This window comes from Triturus cristatus, chromosome 3_1 (genome assembly GCF_964204655.1).
Source record: "Triturus cristatus chromosome 3_1, aTriCri1.1, whole genome shotgun sequence".
In the NCBI taxonomy this organism is placed as follows: domain Eukaryota; kingdom Metazoa; phylum Chordata; class Amphibia; order Caudata; family Salamandridae; genus Triturus; species Triturus cristatus.
In genome coordinates this window covers 149,794,699-149,809,694 of record NC_140583.1, presented here as the reverse complement: position 1 = coordinate 149,809,694, position 14,996 = coordinate 149,794,699, and the positions used below count along the sequence as shown (strand labels likewise).

At 41.8% G+C, this 14,996-nt stretch overlaps 1 protein-coding gene across 1 annotated transcript in view; it reads right to left on the bottom strand.

The window, feature by feature from the left end:
* Positions 1-14,996, bottom strand: part of NELL1 (neural EGFL like 1) — a 3,594,225-nt gene that overhangs the window by 103,089 nt on the left and 3,476,140 nt on the right. The window contains exon 17 of the mRNA XM_085643606.1: positions 11,748-11,924. Within this exon, the coding sequence (XP_085499732.1) occupies positions 11,748-11,924 (177 nt within the window). The remainder of the gene's footprint in view (positions 1-11,747; positions 11,925-14,996) is intronic.

Genomic DNA, 14,996 nt, shown 5'->3' with positions numbered 1-14,996 from the left:
CATGCACCAGGTTATGCCCCAGGGGCAGGGGCAGTCGTTTCTGGGGCCACTAATGGTTATCTATCAGTTACAGTCATTCAGAGCCTAGAGCTGAACTCAGAGGGAGCTATTGTGAGTTGATAAGGTACAGATCCCTACATCTACCCGATGTGTGTTCAGCACCGCAGGTGAAACACGTGCAAGACATTTTACGAGGGGTGTGTCATGTATTGTATGTTCCGAATATGCTGGTCTGTTGTGGCCTCAGCCAGGCTTCACCACATCACTGTATTGAGTCATCCTCTGCAATTCGTGAACAAACTACCGCCAAGTTTTAGGAGCTATGATAAAGCTAGAGAGTTCCAAGGGGTGTGATTATGAGTTGAACTATGCAGGGAAGGGAAAAAGGTATTATTTTAGGAGACGCTTTAAATATGACATTGACAGGAGACAGCAATGTATTTACTCATCCGATATTAGACAAGCAACTTGATCAGTGTATGCATTTTATAAAGTTTTATCATTTAAGGGGCTGCGATAAGTTTTGCCTTTGTTTATTACACTCATAAATAAAACTTAAGAATGAAGATACCCCATTTCAAAGTTGGTGATGCCCCCTGAGATTATGGTCACCTATTTTGTAATCGCAAACACTGAAATCCTTATGCCTGGTGCCCCTCAGTCTGTTTCAGCCACCCCAGGGGTCAACTGCACACCTCAGGATATCCCAAATTAATAATAATAAGAATCCATCAGAGATTATAACACCAAAAAAAGCGGATGCCTTTCAGTTCGCGGTTGGAAGGCAACAAACCGTGCAGTCACAGTCCAGAGCTTTCAAGTGCAAAGCGCTTCAACACCTCGTCAGGAGAAGAAGGTGCTATATGAATGCAAAAATAATACAAATGCAATGTGAGAAGGAATCTGGCGTGGTGAGGGGAGTATTGGAAAGGGGTACAATAATTAGTATTTATTGTATAGTGCTTGATGTCATGCCACTGTGCGTTGGTGCCGCAGATAATGTATTTTACTACTATACATCACAACGTTTCTCAGACTGCGTAGGAGCAGACTAAGGTTACACAATAATTACTGCAACAGGTGCATTAATCCACCCAACTGTTGAGAGGTTTTGAGTAAACTCGTGGTGCCAGGCAAATGCGAGAACGCGAGGACGGCACACTTCAGGTACCTGAGAAAGCAGTTTACAATGGGGTGGAGTGTAAAAACAACATTGTTGTGGCACAATGGACAGAAAGCACACAAGTACACTGGAATTTTGACGAGAGTTTTGCCAAAATAGATTAATACACAATGACATTAGCACCGATCGGCTAGCGCCAAAACACAGACTCGCTCTTCCAAGTCCACGCTGCACATATTTCATTGTGTATTTAAGTCTCAAGATAAGATCTGACGTGTTATGTTATGACGTGTTAAACTGAGCTCTGTTAAGTGAATACAGCATGGTGCAATGCATGTTAGGGGCTGCTATAGACAAGGTTACTGTGTAACTGGCTTGTTTTATTCCACAAGAAGCGGCGATGTTCCAGAGTGACAGGGCACAAGTCCTGCACAAGTCTGTTGTGCTCAGCAATAAAAACATTTAACATCCCGATGCACTGGTAGTTGTAGTCTTTGGATTAGCGTGCAATGAGTTGTGCTTAGGGGTTTTGCTCCAGTGCAGTTCAATCTCGGTTTGCTGTCACTCGTTAGTGAAGCTAATATTTAGCCATTTAGTGTTTGGCCTGACGTGCGTGTCGGTCCCGTTAGTGCTCGGCTCAAGTCAGTCAATGGCTGCCTATTGTTTAAGTGGCAGCTGCCGGCGCTGCTGAAAGGGTCATCTGCTAGCCTACGAGTGGTGCGCCCGAGCACTACAAGGAATGTAAACAATGCAAATGCCGAGAGATGAAAGCGGGCGCCACCGCTAGTGAAGCTAATATTTAGCCATTTAGTGTTTGGCCTGACGTGCGTGTCGGTCCTGTTAGTGCTCGGCTCAAGTCAGTCCATGACTGCCTATTGTTTAAGTGGCAGCGTGCGGCGCTGATGAAACTGTCATCTGCTAGCCTACGAGTGGTGCGCCCGAGCACTACAAAGAATGTAAACAATGCAAATACCGAGAGATGAAAGCGGGCGCCGCGGCGCCCATGCGTATAGCGGCCCATGAAGCGGCCGCCATGGTGATTAAAAACAAGTAGTCCCAAAACGAAACTGACAAAGCCCTACAGCGCAACAAAACTGTAGTTGGTCGGTGCTGCTTCCGATAAAAACGGAAGTGATGCATCGGATCAACAGCCAACAGAAAGCAAGCTAAGAACAGCAATGCCAGAGTTAAACGAATCTCACGAGGCAGGAGAAATTACACAGAGTTTCAGTCAATTTACAGATTACTTTAGATCTCGCTGAGACAGCGCATGCAGTGCATGCACTGCCAAGCCGAGACCTAAAAACGTTTACATCTGCCTTTACTTCTTTGTAAAGAGCTTCATGTAAGCAGGCGCAGCAGCATCATATTCCTGTTTATCTTTAAACCGCCCACCCAAAATAAATATTCCAATAAAGCAACACAAAAGAAAACACTGTACACGGGTTCAATAAAAAAACATGAAGGCTGAGAAAAAATGTAATGTAAGTTTTTTCAACATCCCAACTCACTTGCTCATGCCCTTTGAAGTGCATAACAAAGCCAAGACAGCACATCAGAGCAGTGTACCTTAAAATGTAGGAGAGTGATATTTAAAATGTCAAAGTTAAAACCACTGAAAATTTAGAAAATGCCTCTTTAAAACAGCTCACAGATGAATGAATCCTCCCTCGCAGCTCAAAATGCATTGCGCTAAATGTACAAAGACTTTTCCAACCTCACAAAGTTATTTTGCACACGGATATTGTTAGAAATTGGGTTTCTTGTTGACTGGGGAATGAGCCCTAGTCATTCAAAAACCACAATCCTAGCCAGGGTGAGGCACAAGCTAACCCCAAATTAACTTGTGCTCAACCCCCTGGTAGCTTGGCACAGAGCAGTCAGGCTTCGCTTAGAGGCAATGTGTAAAGAGGGAGTCTCTGCTTTTTCTGTAGTGAGAGCTACTTCTGATCAGTGAAAATCATTGTGGGCTACTCGCAAATTGTTCTCAGAGTTCTCCAAAGCATAGTTTATGGACTAAAGGACCTCTACGGAGAAAGAGCTACCCATTTAGTGTATGAAATACATACCATGAAACCAGGGCTTCCCTCTTCAACAAAATGTGTGATCTTGACCTCTGAGGTCACAAGTAGACTACAATCATAAGAAATTATAGGGACCTGCAGAGCATACTGAAAACCATAAACTGCACGTCTGTCTCTCATACCTTGTAATTCGCCACACTGCTATGTCCCATAACACTGTAAATGCACCTCGATGATAATCACGCATGATATGGAAACATTCCCACTCAGGATGAAACAACAACAAAGATAACCTACATCCAACCACATAGTTGTGAAGACAAACAGATCAGTGCCACCGACACATTGTGGTAGTAAGCACTATGTAAATGTTGCAATACAGTATATAGCTGGGTCTGATCGGCAGCTCACATAAAAATGTTTGGGGGCTGCAAACTTGGCCACATCATTAAAATGAAGAAGAGAGCACCGCCCTCTCTGAGCTGGTGGCACAACACTTCCAGTTCAAAGCGATGTTGAAACCTCTACTTGAGTATCTGTCTCAGATTCTACCAAGCACCCCCTACTCCCCCCATTTGATGGAGGCTGATTGGTTTGTTTCTTTAATGCGGTGGAGCGAAGACACTGGTGCAAAGGGGAAGGTTGTTGTGGGTCCGTGTGTGTAAACAACACGTGTATTTGTAGTAGTCCTCCTTGCAGCGATGGAGAAGTTCCACTTGAGAATGGAGTAGTGGAGAGCTACATTTTCTTAAGTGCCTCAGTATGTGATCATACATATGTTGGGTTACGCAAGGCACTAGCTATTATATATGGTGTTTTAAATTCAATTAATACACATTGGAAAGAAAATCTGTTGCTCCTGGTTTCAACCTTTTTTGATTAGCTAAACTCATAAAGCTGCCAAACACTCCACATTGTGTACTTCCATAGCACTGAAATCATAAACATCTCAGCAACTGCATTTCGGACCTGAGCACTCACCAATTGGCCTTCTCTCCTGCTGTCTGATGCCTGGTTATTGTCCCGAGCCCCTAAATCAAATGAATTCACACCACATTCCACTCAGGCTCTGCAGTGAAATAAGCATGAATGATTTTATAATAGATAGCAGCTATTACATCACAACCTCCCAACACTAAGGACATGGAGGAATTAGTACAGTGCGGGCATAGTCAGGCAAGGTCCTTGTTGTCAACAACATGCTAATCTTGCCCAAGCTAGCTCCTCACTAGGACAGATTAATCTGTGGTCCCTCTTAAAATACCCTGGTAACGTGGGATCAGCCATGAGTTGCACTTCAATGCCAATGTATCGAAATGACTTTGAGCAGGCAGGAATTTGTATAAAACAAACTTTGTTAAAGATAGATCTACTCACTCCGCACAAGGAACATGCTTCCTACCTCCCTTTCTCCCCCTTCTCTCTCTGTCTCTCTTCTTCTTTCTTGGCAAGCACAGCTTTCACCCTCCACCAACCACCATGCACACAGGAAATTCCCTGCTAGGCAGTACCACAGATGAGCTTCATTTTGACGTACTACTCACTGACGTTTTCATCAAACTGGTCTAAGGTGGCACTTCAGAAGAGTAGATGAACGGAGCATGTACCAGAGTAATGAGACCGGGTAAAACCAAGTCAGGATCATGAACTGTAAAAGGGAGGTGAGGGTGACATGCACAGAGTGGATTTCCAAGACAGGCCTCCAAGTCTGCCACTCCAGTCGCAGAAGTCGTGAATGTAAATGTAAATGTAGTGCATTTATATAGCGCTCCGCACACCCCCGAAAGGGTCTCTCAGGCGCTGTGCACATACCGCTGTGGAACCCTTCCTGGCCTTTCCCTGTGAAGTGCCCACTCCTGGGCACCCCCTAGGTGAAGCCAGGCATCCTAGCGCTTTTGGGGCCGTTGTGGAGATTAAGCAAGCTATTGCCCAGAGTTGCAGAGTAGGACCCATGATTAGAATAGGCACCGAGGCGAGAATTTTCGGGTCCAGGGAAATTGAGCCCAAGACCCGCCGAGGCGGGAATAAAACCCTGGTCCGGGCCAGACCTCTGCATCAGGGTCTGCCGCTCTAACCATTGAGCCACACGTCTCGTGCAGGATTAATATTCAATGGGAGAACTTGCTTTGTGAGACAACGGGTAAGAACAACTAAGAGACCAAAAAGACCTAAAAATAAGCAAAATGACAATGACAGGACACAAAAGTGGGCATCAGGCCACAATCTACTGCCTGGTTGTCGGCAAGCTACCTGTAGCTCACGATTGACTGGCTGGAGACCCTGGTGTAAAGTATTTGTACAACAGCTCAAACAGTAAAGTAGTGATCCCACACCTGGTTAGAACAATATTTCAGAATGTAATAAATAAAACAAGACCAAAATGACAAAATTCCAATCAGTAGAACCGTAGTTATGATTTTCTAAAAAATAAACTGTAAAATATAGCCTAAAAGCATAAAGCGTCAACCACAGCTAACTGGTCGTTCTGGACCGGATGAAAGTCAAAAGTTCCGGCCAACTGCGATGGAACGTGGGTTGAATGCATTCCCACATTAGTCCCACTGGAGTTTTACCTTCTCATGTTTTGTGCAAAGAGTCCCAAACATATTGGAGAGGATCGCCGGGAGCGAGGAGAGTGTCATGGGTGGTAGTCAGCATGGAGCAAAGAGCAGGCATGGTGTCGCGGACGGGCATGCTGGAGCTTTGCATCGGGGCCCTCCCCGGGCAATTGATTCTTGCAGTGCAAAGAGACAAGCTGGCAGTAACTTGTACTGAATTTCAGTGCGAGTGGCGTGGTTCCAGTGCAAATAGGCTCAGTCGCAAAGAGCCCAAAAGCTTTATTTAAAGAGCCTGCGAGTCACACCAGTGGTCCCGGACCTGAGAGGCATCACTTGGGAGTCAGGAACTCACTACAGCTTGGTCCAGGAGCAGGTTAATGAGCCTTTTGTGTCCCTCAGGCTCAAATCAGAAGGTCAGCAGACTAACCCTTTGAGTTACTATAGGGTCCAGGGTTCAAGATGAAGTTGCAGGTCCAGTTCTCTTCTTCCCCAGGCAAGAGGGCAGCAGGTAAGAACAGCTGGGCAGTAGTTCCTTTGGAGCAGCAGTCCAGCAGAGTGCCAGTCCTTGTAGCAACACAACAGTCCTTCTTCCTGGCAGAGTAGCCACAGGTCCAGAAGTGTACTAAAGAGTTGGTGTCTGAGGTCCTTCTTTTAAACCCTGGATCCCTGGTTCTCGAAGACGGGAGAATCTTCTAGACAGTGGCTTTGAAGTGCATGGAATTTCCTGACTTCACTGCCCTGGCTTCAAGCTGGCCGAAGAGGCAATGCAGGGCAGTTAGGCCCTTTGCGTGCAGACAGAGCACAGGATATTCAGGTGTAAGTGTGGCTGGGCTCAGCTCTGCCCCCATACTGCCAGCAGATGGCCCACTCAGGCACATCTAATCCTTCTATTGTGTGACTGTCTGAGAGGAATTCAAAAAGTCTAACTGTCAATTACACCCAGCCATGTGACCCAGGCAAGGAATAGGCACAAAAGGATTAGGGGCAGAAAAATGTCAACTTTCTAAAAGTGCAATTTTTAAAAATGTGATCTAAATCCTGACTTCACCACTAAATAGAGTGTTTCACCCCAGCTCCAAAGACACCTAACATGAACTGGCTATCTCTTCCTATTTGGAAACTACACTTCTAAAATGTAATAAGGCAACTCTAATGTTATCTTATGGGAGATCTAGGTCTTGCGGTACTGAAAATGAAGCGTAAAACTTTTTCACTACCTGACATGCAAAACATGTCCAACTTTTTAAATACACTGCGCCCTGTCCTTAGGCTGCCCAGGGCCTACCTTAGGGGTGATTTATATGTATTAAAAAAGGAAGGTTTGGACATGGTATTAAGTTACAATAGAAAACATAAAGACACTGGATGACTTGACTTTGTTAACAGTTTGCAGGGGGGCGGGAGCACGCAGCTAGATTAAATACATTTTTGGGGGTTTTCCATGAAACAGGCTATTGAACATATTATTGTTTCCATTTTCTGTAAGTTGACTGTTTTGATAATTTGATAATGCACTATTACAGTTTTTTGTAGTTTGTATACCCATGGTCATAGTTTTAAATATGCCAAAATAGCATATGATGTAAGTTTCTGGTTTAAGTCATTTGGATGCAGGTTTTGTCAACATTTAATTCTTATGCGCAGGAGGGTTGAATTACACAGAACTTAGCTAGTCTTGGTTCACAGAACGGTGTTCAAATTGGTAGTGTGTATGTGCACGGTATATTGGTTGCAGTATGTTAGTGATAACATGTTCATCATACACATAGCAAGCAAATTGGTTATTGTTGAGGCATTGAGTGGGTTTTACTTGTTTGAAATGTTTCATCTATTGCTGTTAGAAACCTCTTTTCAAATTTTCAATGATGCAGTTACCACTGACGGAGGGATCATTCCCAAATTGCATTGGGCTTATATGAATATGGATGCAATCTGAATTGCTACATTTAGAGGACTCAAGCTTCAATTAACTTTTATTGCTGATTTTGTACATTGGTATTATAGTGTTGTTAATAATTCATGGAAGACATATTTTTATTCTGTTCAAAACTTGATAAAAATGGCTAAATCATTATTATTCCATGATTTTTGCTGGAGTTATTATGGCCTATGGTCTGTCAATTGGCTGTGAAAGACACACAATTGATGGACAGAATGCAGAACAAATCAGAACATTCACCCCCAGTCAAGAGATCTGGGTTAAATCCATCATTCTTTTGCTCACCATGCCACCCCAGTTTAGACCTGGCCACATGCAATCAGTCTTGACCCTGTGCCTCATGGGAACAGTCCAGCCTGAACTGCCAAGCCAGGTCCTCCCTGGACCAGAAACAAGCATCCTAGGACCGGTTTGGGGGTTTCACCCCTCATCAGCCAGGATAGCTTGATTCCAGTGGCACAGTGAGCACCGGACCCAGGTCTGGGCATACCCGGCGCACTTAGGGCGAGAAAGCAAAATACACTCAATTGGCTGTGTACCTTGGGACTGGTGAAATATTTAATCACCAGCTTCTATGAAGTAATTCTCAATGTTTGGTCAGAGCAAGCACCAGGTGCTGCACGTCTAAGAACTTGCCTAAGATTGTGAGTTTAAATTGTTTAAAAATGTTTAATAATGGAGTATTTACGGTAGGCATACTATCGTTTACTTTGCCAGGTCGAGAAGGGCAGTTTAAAACTACACACACACAGTTTTTAATGGCAGGCCTCAGAGATGTTTAAAGTGCTACTTGAGAGTGTGGCACAATCAGTGCTGTAGACCCACTAGTATTTTAGTGAATTTGGGCAACCCAAAATACCCTTGTGGGCTTGGGTAATACAGTTAAGCAGGTAAACATGCTTACAAGGGATTTGTTTTTAAAACATTTTTTGAACAAATATATAGAATGTCATCAAATGACACCGTAAATTAATTAAATCAATACCTTTTAAGATTTTTGTACAAATAAATTACATTAGCCGGGTGTTTCATTGGTAACTTAGTTTATATCAATATGCATAGCACAGGAGTTCAAAGCAAACACTTCTCACATACATCAAAAACAGAAACCACAAATTAGTCAAAGTGAGGATAAACTAGCCATCAATGTATAACTGCCCATCTCCAAGAGTCAAACATAGAGTCTGTCCTAAAGATAGGATCTAGAACTCAAAAAATAGAATTTTAACAATACCTAAAGGGAAGAATAGGTTATACATCGACGTTTTGGTGTTGTCTGCAGTGTATCAATGAGACCATCTTCAGGACACAAATAAATCATATGAGAATCCGCAATGCCTCTAGAAAAATCATTTATAAAAAAATCATAACTAACCAATGGTGAATCACTTATCAAATAGATACCCAGAATTTTGTGAGAAAAGGTCAGTTTTTTTAAAAGTCAGATTTGTGTTGCTAGACCTCCATCACCCAATGCTAGTTAAAAAAGAGTTAAAGATATGTTATAAAAAAATTATTATGGATACCATAATCACATATAGATTTATATAATCCATGACAATCCATAGTATGTAATATTTAATAGATTATCAAAACGTCTCTGATCAATAACTTGAAGGTCAGTACAATATCAGTATGGACTCCTCAAAGCAATTAGAAGTAGAACACAATTGAAATCCTATTTCAATTTGAATGCATTTATTCAATAAAGAATGTATATGTTTTAAAACTTATTTTAAATAGAACTAGAGAAGTCTCACGTAAAGGAATTAAATCATAATCATACACGATCCTGTAAAGAATATATAGAATCTCATCCATTTTTGTAAAGACTTTTACGTCTCAAGGACAGGGAGTCTGTGTAACATTACAGCTTAGGTAAGTCCTTAATGAAAAGTAGAAAACCATTGCGACAATTATATATAAAGTGGTATAGATACACCAGTTTGAGTAAGTTAGACTTACTAAATGTTATAGATTAGACCAGTGTTTTATTACTGCTATGCTGTTATGCTTCTTATATGAATTGCTTTTACACGGGATTGGAGTAATTTATTTGTACCGTATTATCATGGATACTGCTTTTAAGGTTTATGACCGAAATAAAGTAAATAAAGAGAAAGAAACCGACTAGTAGCATTCAATTTACAGGCTCCCTGGGCTCATGTAGTGCCACTTTATTACGGACTTAATAGTAAATAAATTACACCAATTGGGTATAAGCCAATTGAGCATGTTTTAAGGAGAGTGCACAAACACTTTGGCATTGGCTAGCAGTGGTAAAGTGCACAGAGTTCTAAGGCCAACAAAAATGAATTCAGCAAAAATTGGAGGTAAAAAGGCAAAAGGTTGTTGGGATGACCCTGTAGAGAGGGCCAGGTTCAAGAAAATATGGTGTGCTAAATGTGTGCAACGTGTAATGCACAGACACAGACAGTGCAAAGCAAGAGCTTCAGTCTTGTGACTGGGTGAGGTTATTATTATATTAATTCTATCCCATAATGTGCAAAGCACCTACATATGGGACCACTTGTCCTGAATTGTATTGTATTGTATTGTTGATTTCTATCCCGCTTGCAACACCTTGCGAGGCACTGACAGGGGCGTAACACAGCCCCCGCATCCCCTGCGGTGCGGGGGCCCCCTCGGCACAATACTTATGCCTGAGCGCTCCAGAATAAATCCGGAGCGGGGGCCCCTCCGTGTATATTGCAGGGGGGCCCCTTGAACTTTCGTTACGCCACTGGGCACTGAAGCGTTTTGTGGAAAGGTAGTACACTACTCTGTGGAGCCCAGAGTTACATTGTCGTGTCAGTGTTGCAGTTACCAGTATATTATGCATCATAAATACAGTTGGTATACTGATTAGTATCATGCAATGGCAAGTGCTTTAATTTTGTATTGATGTGCATTTCATTACAAAACTACCCAAGTACACAGGCACAGCACATGTGTACATAACTTCATTTCAACCTGTTTCCTGGAAGCAGATATAAATACTTTTCTTTGAATACTTGCTTTCAGATCTACCCTGTGACTGGAACTCTGCCACGCATGTAATGGGAACCAATGAAAATAAAGATTTGCACACATGCCTGATACTTTGCATGAATGTGCGGCAGAACGAGAAGCGCTCGAATTAGCGCCTCTTCCTCTGTTCATAAATACTTGATCCGCATATTAATTGGGGGGAATAACATATCTGCAAACACAGCAGGTGTACATGGTCCTTTGAAAATTGTTCACTTTGAGGCCTGTTGTAAGCAAACAAATTCCTGATTCATGATCAAAGCAAACAAGAGATAAACTGATTTCAGGGGTTTGGGAAATATGCTCAGAAAGTAGAGCTATTGCAAAAATAATGCCTTTAACATGAGCGATTTGCATACATTTGGCAGAATCATTTCCATTACTAGAGCAACAAGTGAGTTTGGTTGCATCGTATTCAGCATCTGCACAGAACTGGTGTATGGCCCTAAATACAGGCAATTATGAATGTAACACATTTTGCAAGTGCCCTTTGTTTTGTTTACTAAAATGGAACAGATGAGAAGTCAAAAGTAGAGCTTCATTGCATCAACATTATTAATTACTATAAAATGAGATGATTCTGGCAGCAAACTCACTCCCAAGGTGGAATCTTTTTGTTTCTATCTCAGATTTCTCAAAAATTCAATTAGCATGAATATTTCATTCTTTTCTTACTGATTATGGGAACAAGGAAACAGGATTTACTCTAGCGAGGCTTTAATCAGCTGTTCAATTACTACAAAAGTTAAACTCAAGGTTTAGACATTTTCAAATATTCAATTTTATTGACCCTAAACACTTTTAACGAACAGTTAAAGTTATTGGGGTAAGTCAGAAAAATAAATTTGCCTACAGTGTGTAGATTTGCACTGGACCTAAATTTAGGACTCACATTTTAGGGATTAAAAAGTGAATGAGTGAACTCCAGGACCATGCCTTCTCCATGAAATGTTGCCTTTTAAGAGACGATGGTCGCCATCTTAGTTGACATTGTTCTTACTCTAGCTCTAACCATGGGCAAACCACTGTTCACAATAATCAAAGCAAAAAAAATATTAAAGGCACTTCCATACCAAACACCGACACTGCTGGCAGCCATATTGCCAGTTGTCCCCACTGCGGTACAGCGTGTGTCCGTTCTGGTCCAGGCATTGGCTGGTCTCTCTGGTGTCACACTCTGGGCAGCAGAAAAGATCAACGCTTGGATTTTGACAATCGCACTCTGTTCTCCGACAAAATATCTTTCCATCCTATTAAAAGAGGGTGCAAATAGCATAAAAAGTATATTTTATTGTAGTGTCAAAATCCTTGCACATTTAACTGTGAGGCATACGTTTAACACACAGTTTAAAATCTGAATTTTTAGAGATTACAAAAAAAAATCGAGCGATCACAGCAAACTCCAAAAGGACATCGGCAATACTTTTCATATAACTAACGTATTCACTGTCTTTTCGGACATTTTGAATCTTAGGTTAAAAAGCAGGATTTTGTGAATGTTAAAATTGAGAATAAATGGAGACAGACATAATTAAAAAAGAGAGATGAAAAGATACAGGAGATTTAAAGAAACATGTATATATATATGTATCTGGTGATGATTCTCGCTGAAAGCATTCGCATCTCGTCCATTTTTTTGTTGTTGTAAAATAAAGTCTTCAAGTACCTTTCTTTTTATAAAACAATGTCAAAGCTATGGCCTTTGAATCAAGGTGTGATTATCTTAAAACATGCTATTCTGCGGGCTGAACCAAGTAGGTGGCCTCATTAATTTAATAAGAACTCTGTCTATAACTACTCCCCTAGTACATTGTCAGTGTCGAATTCTAATAGGTAAGGGCATAGCAGCAGCACTCAGTTCTCCTTTTTTTTGAAATATTTTCCATTATTCTCGAAATCTTGATGTACATTTTGTCAGCTGAGGCACGAGGGATCACACCATACAATTATTGCTTGAAAATTGCCCTCACAGTAATTAATGACTTTGTAAGAAAGGAGTTGCATCTATAATTTAACATGCTACTATGATAAATGTTTGACTGGAAAATCTTTGCACTCTGAATTGCAATTACATGAAGATTAATTCTGTTTTGACTGAATGCATTGTTGCTCCACCTTCCAACTTTTGTGAACTGTGATGCACCTTACTGTGGTAGACCAAAAGGCCAGCCGCGGCCAGTGCAGGTAAGAGCGGTGCGGCGGTGCGACCAGCTGGAGGGGGGGATTCCAAGAAACGAACACTACGAAAAATTAAATAAATAACGAATTTTCCCTTGTGGTCGTCTCTCGAAATCCCCCTCAGCTGGCACCACCGCCCCACCGCTCATACCTGCAGCGGCTGTGGCTGCAAAAGTCACCAACATCAGTCCAGGAGGGGCCACTCCAGGACAGAATTACAAGGTTAAGCAAATAAACTAAATTTAAGTACATTGGGCTTCTTTGACAAATTAATTTTTGTGTGCACTTTTTTGACATATGCAAATAGCTTTTTTACATGTGAAATATATGTAAATCCGGCATTGATTTGGTCTTTGAGGATGGATACAGGACTCTAGAAACAACTATGACAACAATGGTTGAACTACAAACGGAGCATTTGGTTCTAGGTAAGAGAACTAGGCCTGCGACAATCCATTCCTTATGCTAGACATCAAAGTGCAGCTCTTGAGCACCATTTTCAACAATGAGATACAAAAATAGGGGGATGATTCAATGAGGTGTTCAGAGGCTGGAATCTATACTAACTTACTTTGACATGCATTTACCTCTGACACCATAGATCACAAAAATATCTTTCCTCAGCTAGCCTGTTTAATGACTGCGAGTTTTAAGTCAATTGTTACAATCTCTAATTGTTTGAAAACAGAAAGAACACTTCTTCATTTCACGGCACACGTGTCCTTTACATAAAACAGTGACAAATATTTACATTTTATACAGTGACTTCATGACATATCATACAACATGAAAAAAATACTTTGAACAGACGAAAGAATTATTGCACAACAATAATAAGGTGTCCACTTTTATATGTCTTGGGAACTCAAGCCAATTGGATCCTCAAAGTTTGACTTTGAATGTGGTCCTGAGCAGAGTCAGATAGCTGTATCGCAGTGATTCTGGGGAGCAATAAACTAGTTTACTGTTTTGGCTCTCTGGGGGACACTGATGTCTGATTTTTTATCCCAAGCGTGTCTGGATCTCTGCTAGCCAGCCGACGCGTTTCGACCTATGTCGTGTTGGACCTATATTGTGTTCATAAGGTCTTCTTCAGGGCTGTTATGTGGTTCAAGTGGGACATCTTTTTCCTGTGGGGATAGAGATATGCCTGTTTTAATGTGTGTACTAAAGTGGGTTATTGTTCTAAAAACATGCTTTGTTTGAGAACTTACGTACACTCGGTTGAAGATTGCTGTTTCATCTTTGCCTATAACACACAAAAATAACAAATCGATGAAATAGGAATTTACATTCATTGGTTTGAGTTGCCACGTTGTGGTCATTCTGCTTAGATGTTACATACCCTTTAAGGCGATTCTTGGGCTAAAGGAATAGCATGCATAGCTGATCCAATCTTGCAATTGTAGCTAATTGCTCTGTAAAGGCAAAAGGTGGGGAGGAGGGGAGCTTAGTTATGTTGGAAAGTCCAGGCAGTATGATCAGTTTGTGAGCGAGGTTAAGTCTTGTCCGTCTGGTTTTGTGCTCTTGACTTGTAAGTTACCGCTGTGTGGGGGGCGTGGCAGCGCTATCTTTGAGTTCGGAAGTTTTAACGGTCCCAAGAGTGCGTGATATGTGCCTGTAATTACTAGTGCTCATTACCCCTTCTGCGAACCTCGTTTGCGTGATGTTAGGACTTTAGATGCCGGTTGTTTCTCCCAGGGTTATTACGGACTACAGGCGGGGTAAGGCTTGATGCAGTTAAGTCTCTGTGGTCGTGGCGTTTTTAAAAATAAATGTGTGTTCGTTGGAAATGGCGGTGCTTTTGAATGTCGAGTGCCCCTTCGAGTCACCGCGTGGTTGTGAGGTGACCGCACGTATTATCGCAATTCATACCTTGCTTTTGGTGGCGTACCAGCTCGCTTTATGTTCGATGTTTCCTTCCTCCACGTCCTCGGCATTTGTGAAATGACTTTGTTTTGCTGAAGTGCATTGATTGGTTCTTTTAGGCTTCCGGCGTGATTACGCGCAGCGTCGTTATGGTAATGGAGAAGTGTTACTTAGAAGCTCTGTTATTTGAATCGGAAAGCTTTAATACGGCCTTCCACGTCCTCGGCATTTGTGAAATGACTTCATTTTGCTGCATTGTATTGATTGGTTCTTTT